The sequence below is a fragment of the Elgaria multicarinata genome, chromosome 3 (assembly GCF_023053635.1).
Source record: "Elgaria multicarinata webbii isolate HBS135686 ecotype San Diego chromosome 3, rElgMul1.1.pri, whole genome shotgun sequence".
Lineage (NCBI taxonomy): Eukaryota > Metazoa > Chordata > Lepidosauria > Squamata > Anguidae > Elgaria > Elgaria multicarinata.
Window position 1 is genome coordinate 26,424,721 of NC_086173.1, and position 19,745 is coordinate 26,444,465.

The 19,745-nt window shown below is 45.8% G+C and overlaps 1 protein-coding gene across 4 annotated transcripts in view; it reads right to left on the reverse strand.

Moving 5' to 3' along the window:
• Positions 1–19,745, reverse strand: part of CSRNP2 (cysteine and serine rich nuclear protein 2) — a 45,737-nt gene that overhangs the window by 5,824 nt on the left and 20,168 nt on the right. The window contains exons 1-6 of one of the 4 annotated variants that reach the window (XM_063119734.1): positions 18,737–18,835; positions 17,920–17,973; positions 16,619–16,676; positions 9,129–9,377; positions 7,430–7,689; positions 691–987 (exon numbers count right to left, since the gene is read on the reverse strand). In XM_063119734.1, the coding sequence (XP_062975804.1) occupies positions 691–987; positions 7,430–7,689; positions 9,129–9,279 (708 nt within the window). In that variant the 5' untranslated portion in view covers positions 9,280–9,377; positions 16,619–16,676; positions 17,920–17,973; positions 18,737–18,835. Of the gene's footprint in view, positions 1–690; positions 988–7,429; positions 7,690–9,128; positions 9,378–16,618; positions 16,692–17,919; positions 17,974–18,736; positions 18,836–19,745 lie in introns of those variants that run through there. The other 3 variants (XM_063119736.1, XM_063119735.1, XM_063119733.1) reach the window with 3 other exon arrangements.

A 19,745-nucleotide genomic window follows, 5' to 3' on the forward strand; every position in this document is an offset into this window, starting at 1 on the left:
GATCCAAGCAAGATTTCCAGAAGTCAAGGCTGCTGGGTCCTGAATAGTTCCTTGATCCTCCCTCCACCCCATGACTAGCAGAAGCAGAAGAACGCAAACCAAAACCACATGCAATGTGCTTAAAATTGCACAAATGTTGCAGAATTCATGTCACGCTGGAGAGCAGGATTATTTTTTTTTAAAAAAATGTTCATTTCCCATGGCGGCCAGTAGAGGGAAGCAGAGAGACGGCGGAGCCCACATGCACAACCCCTGGGACACAACTAGCTCCGGAAGGGAGAGTCCTATTGCTCCAACAGCCAGTACTCCTCGTCACAGGGCTGCTTCTAGCTCCCCACCAAAAGGAGTCTCACCTTGCTGCTCTCCACCCATACAAAACCTCAAGCAAAATCTAATCAACACCTTCCCTTTTGGGATTCACCCCACCCCACTCCGAGATAATGGGGGCTTTCTCCTTTTGCCTCAGTGGTGGTGAATTAACCACGTATGATCCTACAAGAACTTAGGAGGGCAGGCAAATCAACGGACCGTAGCTACGACAGCCCTACTCTGCCTCCAAGCAGCACCTTATCAGCTCAGGACTAACACACAGGCAGAGTTTAGGTGCACGCAGCCCAGGACCGGAAAGGACAGACACAGACAACACAGTATATATAGTTCAGGCCAAAGCCAAGCGGTTTCCCCACTGACCTGGCATTTAATTCCAGCCTGGCTACAGGCGCAGGCCTCAGGATCACAGTACAGCCGGCAGTCACAGCCACATTCCTCCCGGGAGAGACGGATGGCGCGGAGTTCTTGTTTCTCCTCTGCATCAATGCGATGAACGCCGGAGGCTCGAAGGAGGGCACGGCGGCGCTTGGTGGGCAGTGGCTGCAGGAAGAAGTAGTCGTCCACCTCCACGTTCTCAACATCAATGTCATCATCGGAGACATCCTCAAGAGTCAAACCATCCGCCTCCTCTGACTCCACGGTGCCGTTCTTTGTCAGCTTTTTGGAGGAAGGGGTTGGGGGTGGGTGGGAGGAAGAACAGAGAAGGCATGCACACACACCAGCCAAATTAATCATGGAAACTCAAATCACATCCAACTTTGCAGTCTGCAACAACAAAAGAGAGAATGCGATTGCCTTGAAAAGTGCAGCAATCGCCTCCCCATCCCAGAGCAGCGCTAAGGGTTTCACCCTAATCCCCTAGATAGAACCACACTGAGAACTTAGGGGAACAGCCAGAGCGGGGCTTATGCCACAAATCCGTGCATGAAAGCAAGATCTGGTGCACAGCACAGAATGAAGCTTCCTGAGAATCTTAGGCTTAAAAAAAAAGGGACATCCGTAGCTGTGGTGCGCAGTAGAGGAAAGTTGGGAAGCACGGGGGCAGCGTCTGGTGAAGGTTTGGCATCGCATTCTGGCAATTAAAGGATGGGGCTTACACCAGGACATTCGAAACGCTTTGAAAACCTGCATCTTCAACGCAGAGTGGGGTAAGGAAAATGTGCCTCGTTGACACCATTGAGGTTACTTGAGGAATAGCTGCGGGCTTTTCAAAGCACAGGCTGCAGTCATTTTGTCTACACATCCTTGACAAGAGAGGCCCCAACCCTTCCAAGAGCCGGAAGGTATTGCTTCCCTAGCCACTTATCCTCTCCCCAACCCAGGTCAAAAAGTGCAGTTGTAAATGAATATCGAAATCATAAGCAGGGAGAAGCCACTATTACGCCTCGGGGCTCTTTCATTCTTTACCTATCAGCAAACCTGGACTTGCCACTAAACGTACCCTTGACAGGGAGCAGTATAGAATCATAGTATAGTAGAGTTGGAAGGGGGCTATAAGGCCATCGAGTCCAACCCCCTGTAGCCAGCTCCAGCTCCCCAGTGAGTCTACCTGTGCGATACACAGGTTCACAAACATGTCCTCAGGGGAAGGGCCGAAGCTCACTGGTAGAGCACATGCTTTACATGCAGAAGGTCCCAGGTTCTATCCCTGGCATCTCCAGGTAGGCCTGGGAAATGCCCCATCTGAAACCCTGGAGAGTGGTTTCCCAGTCAGCAAAGACATACTGGCTCACTTCAGACAACACTTTTCTCAACGGTGGTTTTAAAACTCCACAGTAGAGTTTTTACACCACTGATGAGAAATACCTTGTCGGGCGGGAAAACCCCATGCAACGGTGGAGGGTTGTTTTTTTTTAAAAAAAAACACTCCACGCAGAATATCTACACTGTGCAGAGGAGAGTTCCTGCACAGCCGTTGTGTTGCATGTTGGGCTCTGTGGATTTTTCCGTTGCATTGACTTTTCCCACTGACTACAGAGTTCCCTGGCAAGAGTGGCGAAAGGAGTGAGTGCCACTCTAGGAGAGCTGCCGGGATTGGTTTTTTGCAGCAATGGCTGATGGCGTACCGTCGGGAGGAACGGGGGAGGAAGTGTCAATCAAATGACACAATGGATTTTACTCAACTCCACGGTAGCCCACAGTCACACAACGGTGGAGTTAGAATATGTGCGGGGAGTACCCCCTAAAAACTCAACCGTTGAGTGGAGATTTCACACTGTGTTGACTAACATGTTGTGTGAACTGAGCCACTGTGTTAGATGGGACAGCTTGGTATACAGCAGCTTCCTACGTTCTTGTCACCTCCACACACCCTCAACCTCACTCCTTTTGCAGACCAGAGTGATGGTGGTGTTCTTATAGGTTTCCCCCAAAGAACAAGATGGAATCGGAAGCCAATGCTTTTAGTGTTTTCACCATGGCTCCCAAATCACACCAGCCTTTCAGCTTTATGTTATCTGTGTCACGCCATCAATGTACACTGTGCTATAACATAGGCAAAGGGGGCAGGTCCCTGCCCAGGAGAACTTACTACCTGCTCTTTAAGTGGGTGACAGAAGAGTCCTGAACCGTGAGCAACATGCACCTTCCAAGGCAATGAACCAAGGAGGATAAAAGCCTGCATGGCTGTTTTTATGCCAAACATACACAATGTATTGCATCTTTCAGAATACTAAGTAATATAATAGCAACTTCTGCTTTCTGCTGACTGCACAGGGGGTGTTCAACCTGTTCTAGATGGGGTTGCACTCCCCCTGAAGGAGCAGGTTCGTAGCTTGGGGGTTCTCCTAGATCCATCTCTGCCACTTGAGGCCCAGGTGCCCTCGGTGGCATGGAGTGCCTTTTACCAGCTTCGGTTGGTGGCCCAGCTACACCCCTATCTGGACAGGGATAACCTGGCTGCAGTTGTCTACGCTCTGGTAACCTCCAAATTAGATTACTGCAATGCACTCTACATGGGGCTGCCTTTGAAGACAGTTTGGAAGCTGCAGCTTGTGCAAAATGCAGTGGCCAGATTGATAACTGGGACCAGAAGGTTCGAGCATATAAGACCCACTCTGGCTCGCTTGCATTGGCTGCCTGTATGTTTCCGAGCCCAATTCAAGGTGCTGGTTTTAACCTATAAAGCCTGACACGGCTTGGGACCACAATACCTGATGGAACGCCTTTCCCGACATGAACCTACCCGAACACTACGTTCAACATCTAAGGTCCTCCTCTGGGTGCCTACTCCGAGGGAAGCTCGGAGGGCGGCGACAAGAGAGAGGGACTTCTCTGTGGTGGCCCCCCAACTGTGGAACAATTTCCCTGATAAGGCCCGCCTGGCGCCAACATTGTCATCTTTTCGGAGCCAGGTCAAGACTTTTCTCTTCTCCCAAGCATTTAGCAATATGTAATGACCTTGGGTCTGCTTTTTGGCACATCGTTGTTATAGTGGCTTTAAATGTATTTGTATTTTGCTTGTTTTTATGTTTTTTAATCTTTGTATATTGTTTTTAAGTGTTTTATCTTATGTGAACCACCCAGAGAGCTTTGGCTATGGGGTGGTATACAAATGCAATAAATCATAATCATAATAATAATCATAATAATAATTTTGGAAGGAGAACATTTCTAGCCCTCATGATCGCACAGATAAGCTTTAAAAACAATCACCGCCAGAATAATCTGGGAAAGGTAAAGCCCCCCTTTTTGAACTCCATTCTCCTTTGATTCCAGTGCTCAACCTCGTCATGCCTATGTCCCACGTCCCTTTCTTCCGCTGTATTTATCCCTAACAAGAAGATTGCACTTTTCCTCAAATGCGTTTGCATCCATATCTTGCTGCCATAGGATTCCTATTTCCCAATGTACAAACATTAGAAACTATAGCATACCAAGTAAATCTGGGGTGGGGTGGGGTGGGGACGTAACTGAATTAGAAAGGGACAGAGGCAAGAACCCTCTTGCCATTCCTATTTTATAAACCTGCTTAGGAAACCCATCCAAACTCCCAAGTTTCAGAAGCAGCACAGGTGCTCCTGTTCAGCCTTCTCCAAATTGGGGCTGCCAGATGTGTTGGACTACAACTTCAGTCATCCCCAGCCCACATGGTCACTGGGCATGATGGGAGTTGTTGTCCAGCACATCAGGAAGGCACAAGCATGGAGCAGACTGCTTTACACAAAGCATCCTGGTATGCTCACGCAGGGCTTTAAAAAGTGACTTATAAAATCCCCAGTGAAGGTAGATCTACGCACCTCTCCCCAGGAGACCAATGCATGGACATAGGGTCACTAATGATACGGCATCCACAGCCATAGAGATCAGCTCAATTATGAAGTTCCAAAGAGGACAGCCTCTCTTCTCTCTCTAACTGTACAGAGCAGAGGAGATTTTGCTCTCTTTCCTCCACTTCCCCCCCACCCCTCAGATCTGTGTACATTCTCAGAGCCAACAGTAATGCCAAGGGCAAAAAGAGCTGACAGCACAAACAAAGCAAGTGGAAGCTGTTTCATCAGACTAGCCGCAGGATTACAGAGGGACCATTCCTCAGAGACATGATGCAACAAAGCCTCATTTCAGGAGTGACAGAGGCCAGAGCGAGCGCTACCTGAGCAAAGGCTGCATTTCCCATCTCCTCACGTTCAATGGGAAGCAGCGGGAGCCAGGGTAGTGCGACAGCTACATTTGTCAGAGCTTCGGTTTGGGAAACCCAGAATCCCTGCTAAATGGGAGGCTTGCTGGATGACTGCAGTCAAGCCACAACATTGCCGGGAGACTAAACACTTGGAGGAAGCGGGAGACAAGTAACAAACATGCGACAGCTCACGCTTACTGGCCTTGAGTCAGGAGGCACAATAATCGCCCCACTGGCAGACAGACCCTGCCCTCAAGGGCATGCAGTCCAAAGCAGAAGCGGTACGCTGGGCTGCACAGTGTCCTGCACCTATACTGAGCAAAAAACCATTTCAAAATTCAGAGTTCAGAAAATGTTGGTAAGTTTGCTTGTTGTTGTTTTTGGCACAGACTTCGTAGACAGAGGGGAAAGAAAAGGTATGGACATCTCGGTTAGATAACCAAGAATGTTTTCCCAGGGATGGGGGGGAAAGAGTGACAAGGCGGGAGTACCAAAGCCAGGAATAATCACCATGAAAATGGCAAGAAACTGGGCTATGAATCCAGTCCTCTGGCCACTCGAAGCCCCTACTTAACTCTCACCCCACAATTTAATTCTTCAAAATATTGCCCATATATTTCTAAGCATCTCTTTGCAACATGTGAAATATATGAAGGAAAAATCAAGACCTGCGGCATGCTAAATTCTGTGTGGAGTGCGCAATTGCCAGGCAGAGTGTGCTTCAAAATGTACTTTTCACCCTGGATTCAAGAACCACAGGATGGCATCATGGTTTAAAAACACAATTTTGGGGTGGGATTTCTCTCTTTTATTTGCGTTTGCTTCCTACGATTACACTCAAATGTCCTGGCACTGACTCAAATGATCTCTCTTAACTGAGCACTCTCTAGTTTTGGAGTCACAGGGACTGGGGGAAGCACAACATGTCTAGTTTTCACAGATGAGGTAAATTCCTTTCTGGAAGTACACTTCAGGCTCCAGGCAGAGGCTTGTATGACTGAGTGTTCCTCCATACAATAAAGGAGAAAACATAAATCCCTGCCCATAGAATACTAGCATATCACGGTGAAGTGTTCTAGCCTAATCCGTCTCCCTGATGTGTGAATAATCTACAGTAGAATGTTGCTCTTGTTGTTTCGGTATGGATGAGGACTTAACCATGGCAGCCCCCACCTTAACCTGAAGTAGTACAGTCCAGAAACAGGATTACCTCCACATCTGCTGCGAGAAGTAGGCCACAATGAAAGAATCAGCTGAAGGACTACAGAATGGGTATTTGTCTCTTTTGCTAAGCTGGTTGTCATGGCAGCAAGAGACTGATTGGAAATTCTGGGGTTTTAGACAGAAGCATCCAGTCTGGTAAGGGAAACCCAGTTGCTAGGCAACCCACGGGACACACAGACCAGACAGCCAGGAGGCATGATACGGAGAGAGCCGGAACAAGATGCTCACTTCTAGGGGGTAGGCTAAGACCCAGCATCTTTTACGGCCACTCCTGAGCCTTCTCATGAATCAGCTTGACAGAAAACAGAAGGCCTGTGGAAAAGCTGGTGCCAGGTCACTAGAGGACAATCAACTCAAGTCACTAATGGATGCCTCCGCTCTCTGCTGCTAGGGTGCCTCCACTGCAGGAAGCTGGGGAATTGCTCTGCTTTTACCAGCAAGCTAATTCATGCTCAAGAGACCCTTCCTCACCCAGCCCCAGTGGGAAAGCCCTTGGCAAGCTCAGGTTCTTCCACCCCATCAAAGAAAGGATTTTGGAAGATTACACACTTGCATTTTTGCATTAGCAACTGTGCCTCGTTGAACTCTGACATATGAGAAGGGCTGTGTATACTCCATGCAAATACTGGAGGTAGGAGGAGAAGCATGGCTTGGGGCAGAGAAACAGCACAGATTAGCAGAACCAGAAAAATATGTCTGATATAAACACATGCAAATTTGGCACACCATTTCTCATTATTTTAACGCAGCGTAGAACAGAACAACAAGAGCTTTGCATATGTGCAAAAAGGTATATAATCATATAGAAACATAGAATAGTAGAGTTGGAAGGGGCCTATAAGGCCATCAAGTCCACCCCCAAGCTCAATGCAGAAATCCACCTTAAAGCATCCCTGACAGATGGTTGTCCAGCTGCTTCTTGAAGGCTTGTAGTGTGGGAAAGCCCACAACCTCCCTAGGTCATTGGTTCCATTGTCGTACTGCTCTAACAGTCAGGAAGTTCTCAGGTAGCCCTCTTCACACAGGTAGGAAGGTCTCTCTAAGCATTTGGGAAGGGGGACCAATTAGTCCTGCTGATATTACAGAGTGGGGAAAAGGCTTCAAGTACAGAAAGTGAACTTCCCATGGCCATGTGATATGTTGTCTGTATATGTGTAGAGCATACATAGAGTTACAGACCCAAAACTCAAACCCTCTGCAAATCAATGATTAAAACCAAAAAACTGGCTTTTTTTTTTTTGCCCACTAAAATCTTACCTTCATTTTTTTGGCATGGAGTTTCTCCTCCTTCAGGTGCTCTCGGAGGATCTCACGGTGATTCACTTCTTGCTCCTGAGCAAACTCACCAAGGGTGTACCTGCGGACGGAGTTGTGGCGCTGGGCCATGCCCAAGGAGCTGCCGCCTTGGCTTGGCACGCTGGTGAATCCCTGGCGCCTTGCAAAATAGTACACGGTCACCTGGTCAAAGCGCACGTTCTTCCTGCGCAACTGTTTCTGCCTTTTCAAGATGGAGGTCGCTGAGATGCAAGGAAGCAAAACAGGAGACACTGAGTGAAAAGCGCTGGAGGGACAATAGGGTTGCCGCCTTCACATTACTCATGTCATCCTTCCTCCCCCCCACTGTTACCCTTGAAAGCAAAGGACCGCAAAACCACAAATGTGCTATAGTTCACATGTGTCATTTCCCAAAGTGGTTTTCAAAACTTTCTACACTGATGTGTTTGCTATTTAAACCTTAAGCACTCTTGGGCAGGTTCTAGGACATGCATGCAGTCCATGAAGGGCCAGGGCTGTGGGACTTTATCATAGACTTGAATGAACCAGGGGTGTGACCTGCCACACGTTCAATATTTTGTGGCTGTGTTTTGCAAAGAAACATCAGTAGTGGTGGGCAAGCTGTCTTTCAGGGATCTTTTCACGGTGAAATCCTCAACAAGCTTTGAAGGAATCCCTCGGTTCTATCAGAACCACTGGCATTACTACAACAGATTCCGCTAGATCAGTTCAGTTTTATAAAAAGGAACAAATTTCAAGCAGGACAAGTTTAGGTTTGACTTTTGGTTAAGAAATCAAGTGAAGCTAAGAAACCATGCAAACCTATCCGAGTAGCAAACGCGAGAACATAATTTGATGTCTTTCAGCAATTAATTCTAAACAAAGCTACCCTAACTTATATAAAAGAGTATAAAAGAGAGAGGCATAAGGCTCTTTAACATTCACAAATGTAAAACAGTTTGAAAGCAAGTTAAAAAAAACCAATTAACAATAAAACTACCAGGACCTACGGGATCACTGATCAATTTCTCACAAATACTTAACGCTCTATGAGGGAACAAAAGACAGCAATGTCAATCAAGATATTGTGGACTATAAAACTCTACCCCAAGAACCCTATGATAAATAGCAACGTCCTTACATAATTCATGTGTATAAGGCCCCAGATGGGAAAAGCAGGCAGCACCCTGGACACATATTCTCTCAGGATCAAATTATGAAAGAGAGACCTATTGTGCATTCCTAAGTGTTATTAGAACTATCAACCCCATAAGAACCAACCAGTGTAGCTGAAGATGACAGTGTTTATTTGGTTATGTGAACAATTCAATCAGTTACGTAGTCAACTACGATCCGCTCAAAGAAAGCAGTGAAAGCAGTTCACTGACACAGTATAGGAGGGAATGTGGAGAAGGCTGCTTTTGTAAACATTTTCCTGGTTGGCAATAAAGAAACAGTTTTGCAGAGTGGCAAACCCACCACTGCTGGTTCACCTTGGGAACACTCCTCAGGTTCTCATGGTGAACTACTAGGTTTGATTCAACCCTGAAGTACTACGGATGAAGCAAGACTTCGAAGGCAAACTGCTATAGTAAGACAGGCAAGTTCTTCTGCAAATAGCGCCAGAGGTCGAACGAAGTCTCCGGGCAGCGTATGTCAGGTGCCAGACCCAACTACTTACGTATGAAGCCGGTAGAGCTAGGAGGATTGACGCTGTCACAGCTGTCTGCACTGTCGCTGTTGGAGATCTCATCGTCGGAGTTGGAGATGGGCGAGCCCACGTCCACATCATCAAACTTTCTCTTGAGGCTGGCACTTGCGATTGCATCCATTTGTCTCTGGCTCGCATGGAGAGCCAAAGAGCAAAAAAGAGACTAGTGTCAACGGAAGATCTCCAACCCCTGGCCTATTGTTGGGGTTTACCAGGTACCTAGAAACAGACAAGAAGGGGAAGGGGTGGAACAGTCAGCAACTCGCCCCATACCATGCAATGAAAGGACACAAGCTTCAAGAAGTGCAGCAAGACAACTCACACCGGTACCAGGCATTCCTCAGGCTCGGCTCGGCTCAGCTCTCCTGCTGTTTCCCATTAGCTTCTCAATGCTGAGCAAAAGAGACTCTAATAAAAGCCATCCTACAGCAGACTAACTCCCAAGTATGCACTGCGGACAACAGTCCACTTTCCATTCAGCTGCCTGTGCTGCTTCAAATAGCCCACCCAGCCATGGCCTCCCATTACCCACTGGCCACCCACCAGGTAGCAAGTATGTTGGGAAACAGGGCATGAAATATCCATCTACATCTGCAGCTCCAACCTGCATAACTTCCACCTACAGCCTCCCTCCCCCTCGAAGCAGGTTGGGAAAGAACATGCCTTTGGCAGAACTACCCGCAGCTTGCTGTGCCTATCCATCACCACTGCCACCAGCCCACAGCTCAGGTTGTTGTACGGGACGTTTCCCTCTCTTTTACAATGACAAGTTCTGAAGGGACATCTGGATGTGTTAAGTCAGAGTTGCCCAACCTGGCGCCCTCCAGATCTGGCTGACTACCACTCCCATCATCCTCAGCCAGCATCTGGAGGATGCCATGTTGGAGAAGACTGTATTATTCCATTATCCACGTTGCTTCCCCCTCTCTTCTTTGCTTATTCTTCACACTAACGTGCATATCCACAGTTATCAATACATTTCTGCAAAGTGCCAACAAATATGCCAGTGAAATCTTTCTACTCGTGTGTTATTGCCCAACAAGAGACATGCCACCAATGTGTGGTACAGGCGAATTTATGGAGTTAAAAGGAGCTAAGGCACAGTAAGTGTACACCCAAAGGTCCCAGAACTTACCCCTGCCCAAAACAATGCTCTGCACACCTGTATTGCTTTCATGAGCTCTATGGGACACTCAGTAACCCTGGGGTCTCTGCAGTTTATAAGTGCACACAACTCCCCCACCCCCAGGATGTCCTGCTTAAATGCAAGAAAAGATTCTCAATTTTCTTTCTGTGGGAGGGAGGAAACGGTTTGGAAAGCTTAAATTGTGCTCATATAATCTCCTGACTAAAAATAGCTGAAAAGGCAGCACATTTCAGGGCTATGAACTGTTATTTCTGTTGTTGGTTTTGTTTTTTTAAACACACACGCTCCTGATGAAATGCTAAGCATTCTATGCTGTACTGAAACGAGCGAAAGTTCTGAAGATGCCAGTTGCGTTCCTATTCCTGACCATGTTTACAAGTCAGACATGTGTGGTATGCATTCAGCTGACTCCAAATGGTTAAATCTGCTCTTGCCTTTTGTGCACTGAGCAGACACCGATGGAGGAAAGAGTCATGCGCGCCCACACATTCCTAGAGAAGACAGACAGGAATCTTGAACAAACCAGATTTGGCTTCAGCACAACAAAAGCCAGTGGGGAAACTGCAACCATTTTACCACACAATGCACCAAGGAATACACTTGTTTATGCCAATTATTACAGAGGAAGGCTACCCAGCCATTACACAATATAAATATCGACACTCATATTTTTAAAGTGTCATCACTGAATATCTATAAATGTGTGACCTTGGGTCAGATCCATTTTGGTGCTGTCTGGTAGCTGTCTCAAATCAGGCCCAGCAACAGATGTTTCAGAGGAAGGTGCATCAGAAACCCAGTATTAGGCAGGGGCAGGATTATCCTACCCCCATAGCAGTCAGATCCTAATCTCCAATAGCGAGAGACTAGGTTAAGCCTTCTGGAAGGAATATTGTGACTTGCACTACAAGGTTTAAGTGGCCACAGCAGACCTGATGACCTAGTTCAGCAAGCTTTGGCTCTCTGATTCTGCAAGGCAAGAGTAAACCCGGCTTTGACACTAATATCTATTCTTTTTCTTCCTAAAATGCTCTTTATTAGGCCGACCAAAAAGTCACCAGAATGTGCAAGCTTTGAAGAGCTCTTCATCAGGCAGGCTTCTACAAAATCTGGAGGGGGGGGGATAAGGAAGGGGTAGAGCCTGACTTGTTTTGGTGAATTCATGATGGCATCTGTACGATCAGCGTTCCAAGATGAAGTTGGGATGGAGGTGGGATCTGCAGACATTCAGATTAGGCTCTGGTAGGTCATGTGATGAGTAGAGACCCGATGGTAACAACATAGTTACAATTCTTGCTAATCTCACACAGAACGTTAGTCACAGGATGGAGATGGACAACAAGGGTCACACTGGAAATTCTGCTATCGCATATTCAAATGAAGGGGCAGAAGCGTCCAAAATGTACCTCTGCCTCCCTCTAGCAAACAGTTACAAGAACAGTAATCTGACGGGAGATCACAAGTTAGAACAGGAGTTCTGGCAGGTGAAAGATCCGGACCGCTGCTCTGGCTATGGCAATGGAGCGCACACAAGTTCAGTGTGGAAAATCATGATCCAGCAAGTGCCCAAATACCCATTCTCTGGCCTGCCCATATAATAAGAGGACAGAGGAAGAAAAATAAAAGTTTAATCTTCATAGCCAAGAAGAAGATTGAATGGTTTTTATGCCTCTTACTTCATGTAATTTAATTGTTATTATTTTGAGTGGATGCCTTGCTATCCTTTGTGGATGAAGGATATTTTATAAACTTCTAAAAATAAAAACAAATAAATGAAGGTGCTGCCGGTAGGGAACAGTATGCACGTTAGTGCTTCCCAGTCTTGTGCTCAGTGTCCATTTGCCAGCTCTTTCCTTAGCTAGCAGGAATCTAGGATTTCCTTCCTCACAGCAGGTAGGAAAGGGCAGCCATGAAATGTGAAGAAGCACTAGGGCAGGAAACACTGGACAGGTGGGAAGGAGGGGGGGGGAAGGACACTTAAGACATCCCCCCCTCTCATCCTTACATACATGGGAGGGAACCCTTTGAGAGAGGAAGTTTACCTTTACCTTGAGACCAAACAAAGCTTTTCTAGGAGGCTCTGCCAAAATCTGTCCTGGGCTTAGACGGAACTGAACGTGACTACTCTAAGAACTCTACGGTGCAAGCATTGACAGCCCTGCCTATTTTTGGCAGGCTTGACAATTGCGTCATGAATGAGGCAATGCTATACCTGCTGTGCTGGGACGTCTGCTATTATCTTCCCACATATATGATAAGAAGAGCCATGCTGGATCAGACCAACCCATGCTTAATCAGGCTAGCTTAATCCAACGCTCTGTTCTGACAGCGGCCGACCAAATGCCCCACAGGAAGTCCATAAGAAGGACATGAGGGCAAAAGTACCCTCCCGCTTGTGCTCCTTAGCGACTGGTATTCAAGATATGCTGCCTCTGATTCTAGGAGGCAACATATAGCCATCCTGACTAATAGCCATTGATAGCCTTATCCTCCATGAATTTGTCTAATCCCCCTTTAAAGCCATCCAGGCTGGCAGCCATCATTACATTCTGCGGTAGCAAATTTCATTGTTTAACTATGTGAATAAATAATTCTCTTTGTCTGTCCTGAGTCTCCCACTATTCAGTTTCATTGGATGACCCCAGGTTCTAGATTTGAGAGAGGAAGAAAAATTTCTTGCTATCCATTTTTCCACACCATGCATACTTTTCTACATCTTATCATGCCGTTGGTCCCCCTGCTTACTTGCCTATTTTCTAAGCTAAAAATCGCCAAACATTGTTAAGTTTCCTCATGGGAGTGGCTCAGCCCCTTGATCATTTTGGTTACCCTTTTTTACACCTTATTTTGGCTATACAGTATTCTTTTGGGGATGTGGTGACCAGAGATTGGATCCAGGATCTGTGTTTTATGAATGGAAGGGCTCTGCTCATAGTAATTGCCTCTGCCTGGTTTTTTTAGATCCCCTCTCCATACCCACAGTTCACTTATTTCAGCAGGGTCCCCTGACGCACTGGGCGGGTTCGCACGATCAAGCAGGGAAAATAAGCCACAGTGGGTTATTTCCGTGCCTTGTGTATACTGATCACAAGCCACCTAATTTCCATAATTACCCTCAACCAGTGGAGGTTATCATGATGTCCAAAGCTGGTGAGGGTGGATGGCAGGGAGGTTTACAAACTACCCTGGAACCCATGGCTTGTTCTAGGGTTGCATTTTCAGGAGGCTGGAGGAGTTGCTTTGAGAAGGAGGAAAGGTAGCCAGTCAGCTTCTATCAGTCCAGTTGCATGCAACTAAATCTGGATCCAACCCTAGGTGTGATTATGTATATATTTAAAGAATATTAGCAGTTTTATTATTTTAGATTCCTTTCCTAATGGTCCACAAATATGCAATTTCCAGTTTTCACAGCAACTGCACACAGGGTCAATGTTTTCATTGAGCTACCTGCCACAATCCCCTTCCTAATCAGGCACTACAAGCTCAAACCCCCTCAGAATATCTGCTAAGTTAGGGTTTATTTATTTTTGTCCCAATGTGTATCACTTTTCCCTGGACTGTATTTGCCATTTTATGCCCATTCTCCCAGTTTAGAGATTTCTTTGGAGTTCTTTGCCATCCCTTTTCACCCACCCAAATAATTGGGTGTCATCAACCAACAGGTCCACCTCACAGTGAATGCTTAACTCCAGATAAGTTATTAACAGGTTAAAAACCACTGGTCTCAATACTGACCTTTGAGAGGGTCTTCATAACCTTCATAATGAGAACTGTCCACTGATTCCTACTCTCTGTTTTCTCTTCTTTAATCAGTTATTGATCCATAAGACGGACTCTTCTTTTATCCCATGACTGCTAAATTGGTTCAAGACTCTTTGGTGAGGAAGCTTGTCAAAAGCCTTTACAAAGTTTTTACCTGTGACACTACACATACTGCCCAACCCAAAGAGCTTATGTATTCAAAAAACACTTACATATTCAAAAACCTCTCATTAAAAAAGCATAAAGCAAACTGCTTTTCAGAACCCTACTAAATCACCACAAACTACATGGACTAGAAATTTAATTTATGATCAAATCTCTGATCCTCAACATTGTAATACTGCACATGGAAAACGCAGTGGTCGAATGCAGTTTGTGGGCTACAACTTTTCTTTCCTAGTATACAGCAAGGACAGATGTGTTCAATGGACACTGGCTATAGTGAGAACTGACAATTCTTTTTGGATAGCAAGCTCTTTCCAATAGTTAAAAACAACCTCCTCCATTACTAATACCCAATACATATTCAGAGAGGGGCAAATTAATGCTAATTTTTAAGGTGACTTTCCAATTCTACCCCACCTTTTTAAAAAGATTTTATTAAACATCCCAAGGGCTTTGCAGCATGCATTTGCCAAATAGCTTCTGAGATTACATCCCATTTTTGCATCATTAGTTCCACCTTGGCAGAAGTGTGCACATACTCCAAGCCCCACTTTTAAGATCAAAATGAGAACTTGTGTTTAACTCCTGAATGAGCTCCCTTAAGAGATGGCTGCAAGAAGCTCACCCTTTTTACACACACAGGCCAGATCTGTGTCCCTTCTATCTAAACCCTCAGATGCTTACTCTACAACCAACAAACAGGCAGGCCTGGAAACGACTCTCTCCATGAGCTCTTGAGCTATGGCCTGAAATTGTGCAGACTCAAGTGTTAGTATGGGGATGGGGGAGGGGGCAGACTGTGTGCTATGAAAGTGGCTGCAAGTCCCAATTTAGTAACAGGAGCTATTTCTTAAAGTACGCAGCTTTGCCATTCATTTCCCTGCAGCCTGGCTTTTGAACTATCTTAACTATAAACCCAACATTTGATATCCTTCAAAACCTATGCCAAAGTTTTGCACTAGTTTGGCACTGCTATGCACAAGTGTGTCAATGACATATTCAATCAGGGTTCCTAGTTAACACTCCGAAATCCAACATTTGTCATTTTTACTCAAAACCTATGCCAAAATTTTGCACTAGTTTTGTACTACCAACCCAAAGTTATGTAACAGACATACTTGGAGTCAGGTCCCACTGAGCACCCAAAAATCAACATTGCTGTTTTCACCCAAAAGTTTTGTAGCGGTTTTGTAGTGCATAACTGACATATCAGGGCTCCTAGTTAACATCCAAAACAAACACTGTTGTATCTCACCAAAACTGATGCCAAAGTATGGTAGTACTTTGTACTCTTCTGTGCAGAAAACCCCAACTCTTGTGCTGCCATTGTTACTGCCACCACTTTCCATAGGTTTACTGCCTGTGCTCAGTGGATCAAAAGATATTCTAAGGGACACACATCTGCACTGCCACTTCTCAAAGCTGCTCAGATTCCTTACTTGTATGTGAGATTTCACATGCAGTCCCAGGGTTATGTAAATTGTTATTATGACTAGTAAATAGCTGTTTCTTACCAGGCTTCTTAGGTGATCATGCATCTTATTCTACCAAGAGCATGTCAGTACATGGTGCCCCACCACTTTCCAACTTGGGACATCTCTCCTTTCATCCAGCTACGCCATGTAACTATGGCAAAATTGCCTAAGGCCCAGTGGTTCTGTCACATCCATGTAAACTCCCAGCCCTATTTCAGAGGGTGCTTGAGTTGGGGCCCCATTTGAACGAGATGCAATTATTTCTTGGAAATGTCGTTCCGTAGCATCTGATTATTTACTTACGTGCAAAACACTATAAAACTACTGCAAAACTTTGGCATAGGTTTTAAGTGAAACTTATGATGTTGGCCTTGGGGTGCTCAATAGGACCCCATGCTGAGTATGTCAGTTATTGTTGGTGGCAGTGCAAAACTAATGGCATAGGTTTTGAGAAGATACCAAATTTCAGGGTTCGTAGTTAACAGAGTTTGGCTTTTGTTAGGTCGCATAGATTGACGCAGAATGGGGCTCCACAGGCCATGCACTACCCCTCCCATAAGGAAGAAGCCAACAGCCAGAGACAAGGCTATGAGACCCATTAGGATAGAGATCAAGCAACCTTTGAGTTTGGAGGGTATTTGGGTTACTTTACAGAGAAGAGAGTAGGAGATGCCAGGTGGCTCTTATTTCCATGCTTATCACCCTCTCCACTAGGCTGCTCTTGACAGGATAATGGCAAATGCTTGGAAATGAAGCAAGTTGCTTCTCCTAGAAGTTAGCTTCTGATTATCAATCGGTACTGTCTGAAGGCCAGAAGACACCCACAAATTAATAATGATTACTTTGTCTGGCCCTCCCGTAGAAGCTTGAATTCTAGAAAAAAAGCAGAGGAATCTAGGAATAAAACCCACCACTCATCACTGTAGTATTCTGCTATAGCATTACCAAAACAAATTCCAATCATAGTGGCTGGGGAGAAAAGAAAGAGAAGAGAAATGTAACCGCATTTCAAAGCTGAAGGACAACTAAAACAAGCTTCAGATACTATAGTGCTGGCACTACTTGCAGGGGTGGAGAACAGCTTTCAGCCCAAGAGCCAAATTCAATTTTGAAGAAGCTCTTCGGTGGAGCCAAAGACAAAAGGGGTGGTTTTAGTTTTAGCAAAAATAATATATATATAGACATATTATAGCTTAAGAAAGCATTAGGAGAGGCATTTCACCCTTTTAGAATGGAGAGAGAACTGCACAAAAGCCGGGTGGGGGGAAGAAAACGACCAAGAGTTGGGGGAAAGGGGCGAGGACCATCTGGGGAACCTTAGATGGCCACAGTGAGACCCCCAGAAGCGCTGGATTTGGCCGCTGGACCTGAGGTTGTCCTCCCTCCGGCCCGTGCTATGGCCTCTGTCACAATTACCCCAGGAGGGTATTTTGCCTCTATTTTTTTTTTACATTGATTCAGGTCTCTTTCTATGGAAAAAATATAAATGCTATGCATTTTCCAGCTCTTCCTTACACGTCCCCACTCCAACAGAATTTTTTGGCCTGCATCGTCTTGAAAGGCTCAAGAAGGATGGCAAGAGTAACTACGAGAATAATGCTCATTACCTATCATAGCTAAACATGGACAAAATCGAAACAAAACCCCTGCTCCACAGTAGCTTAGCACTGACATCTCAAGTGGCCAATACTTTTATGCCACTTCCAAAAACAGACTTGTTTAAGGCATTTGAAAGGAAGGGGGAGGGTGGAAGCCTGAATCATGCTGCCTGTTTCTTTTCCTATCTCCACTTTCATGCAGCAAGACATTCATTATAGAACAATGGCCTTTACTCTGCTGGGAGACAGAAGATTAGGGCTGACCTGATGGCTGGGAACATCGGGTCCTGAATTTCCAAGAGAAATAACTTTTTAAAAATGGCCTTCCTCCCCCAGGAAATGCAAACACCGGGGCCCCAAGGAAAAAGGCAAGAAGCATAAGAGGAACAGCTTAGGAAGGAGACCTGCCATCTTCAAATGACATGCTAAGGCTGGCTGATGTTAGTAGGGGACGAGAGGGAAGGGGCATTATGAGGACTTTTTACATTTTCTAATCATGTACTAGTAAGTACCACAGAGCAGTTCTCCACCTTCAAAGGCAAAATCTGGTGGGAAAGCAGCCTTGAAGACAAAACACACACAAAAAGCCATGCCAAATACTGAAACGTCGTCACCTTCAGGAGTCACAGGTGAGTTTACAGAAGTGCCACTTAACCTCACTCCCTTCCCTAAAATACATCACAAGAGCAAGTCAGTCACTGCATTACGGTTTGTTCAACAAAACCCTGGGGTCCTCTTGCGTGTGCACACATGCATGCGCGCGCACACGCACACACTGCCCCTCGCCAGAAGTAGGCCTCTGCTCCTGCTAGCTGATGTGAGCCCACCACCACCCACCCAGACAAGCCCTGCCCGCTTCTTCCCTGTGCTTGTCTGTTCCCTTCAACATCCTAGCAACCGTTCCCATGGCAACAAAGCCGAACAAATGGGCTTGAAAGAAACATGCCAGCCAGCTGTGGCAGACGGCGGCAAGAGGATCCTGACTGCGTGGCTGAGTCTCCTGGGGAGTAGCAGGTTTTATGCTCCTAACAAAATGGGACACGCACACAGGGTGTCCCCCCCCTCACTTCTAAATCTTCAGCTCCTTCCGCCATCAAAGATTTAACCTCTTGCACCTCAAACATTTCCTGAAGGCAGGAGGAAATAGTGCCGCTGGGCTTCCACACCAGCTGACGGACAGAGAAGGATCCAATTCAGCAGATGCAGAGAGGGAAGCCAAGCATATGGTATCCCTTGGCAAGCCACTAATTACCTGTCGCTGCCTTTCCTGCCCTTTGGGTAGGTTGGCAACCTTGCTTTATAAGTGAAAGAACTGAGGCAGCAGTCACATTTGGCGAGATGAAACAGCTCTGCATGCACATGTATGGTCCTGCCCCACCAAAATCCGTGGGGCGTTTAGCTAAGCAAAAAAGGAAAACACCCTCAACTTACCTACTTCTCTCAAACTAGGTCTTCCAGCTCTGTATTCAGAAATGGGCCTGGGTATTCCTGTTCATTTCTGTTTTATTCAGAAAAACAGAAGTGTCCTTTACAGACTCTGCGGGGACAGGGGTAGTGGGAGAACCAATGATCTTACCGCTTCAGCTGCATTGGTGACTTCGTACAAAAGTTGTATATGTCACTTCTAATCTACATTCCCCTTCTACCAGCCTCTCACTGCTTCTAGTATCACCTGTCTTGTCTGCTTGCCTCCTTCTCCCCAACCCTCACAGGTTGCTATTCTTTTGCCCAAATACCTCCCTCCTACTGTCACACATGTGAGAAACAAGTGGAAAGGAAGAAGGCACATAAAAAGCTAATTGATTATCCAGCCTGAGCAACAAGGGACCTTATTTTTATTCATTTAATCAGACACGTCTCATCACACTCAACTCTTCCCCTCCCCCTCTTTGGGCAATCTCCTTCCCTTATGACTTGTTATATCTGGTCTGAAAACAATTTGGAACAGAATGGCACAGTTGGTGACTTTGGAAGTTTCCTATACATTGCTATGCGCTGGGATGAAATCAAAGCGGATTTCTTTCAAGACTTGAAGGGAATATTACGACAGTCTTGTCAAATACCCTGATAATCAACAACTTGAGTCAGAATTGCAGAATGAGTTTTATAGACTGATGTTCTAGTCAGTCACCTAGCATGTGTATTTAACTACCCATAAATAACCTTTATGGCTTTGTAAGTCTACTCCATGTTACTGCTTCCAGAGAAAAACACAATTAAGTTTCCGAAACCCCACAATGTAGCCAGGTCTCAGGCTTTTGGATTAGTTATTCTCAGCAATATCACATTGTGTTTGGTGGATTTGATTAAGGAAGAATCTACTGCACTGGAACTTATCCTACAAAGGAACGTTTTTCAATCAAGTTTTGTGAGATTAAGAGGTCAAGAAGCATCCTGTCCACTGCTTCCTGTCTGAAGACTGTTTCAAACAAAAGCAACT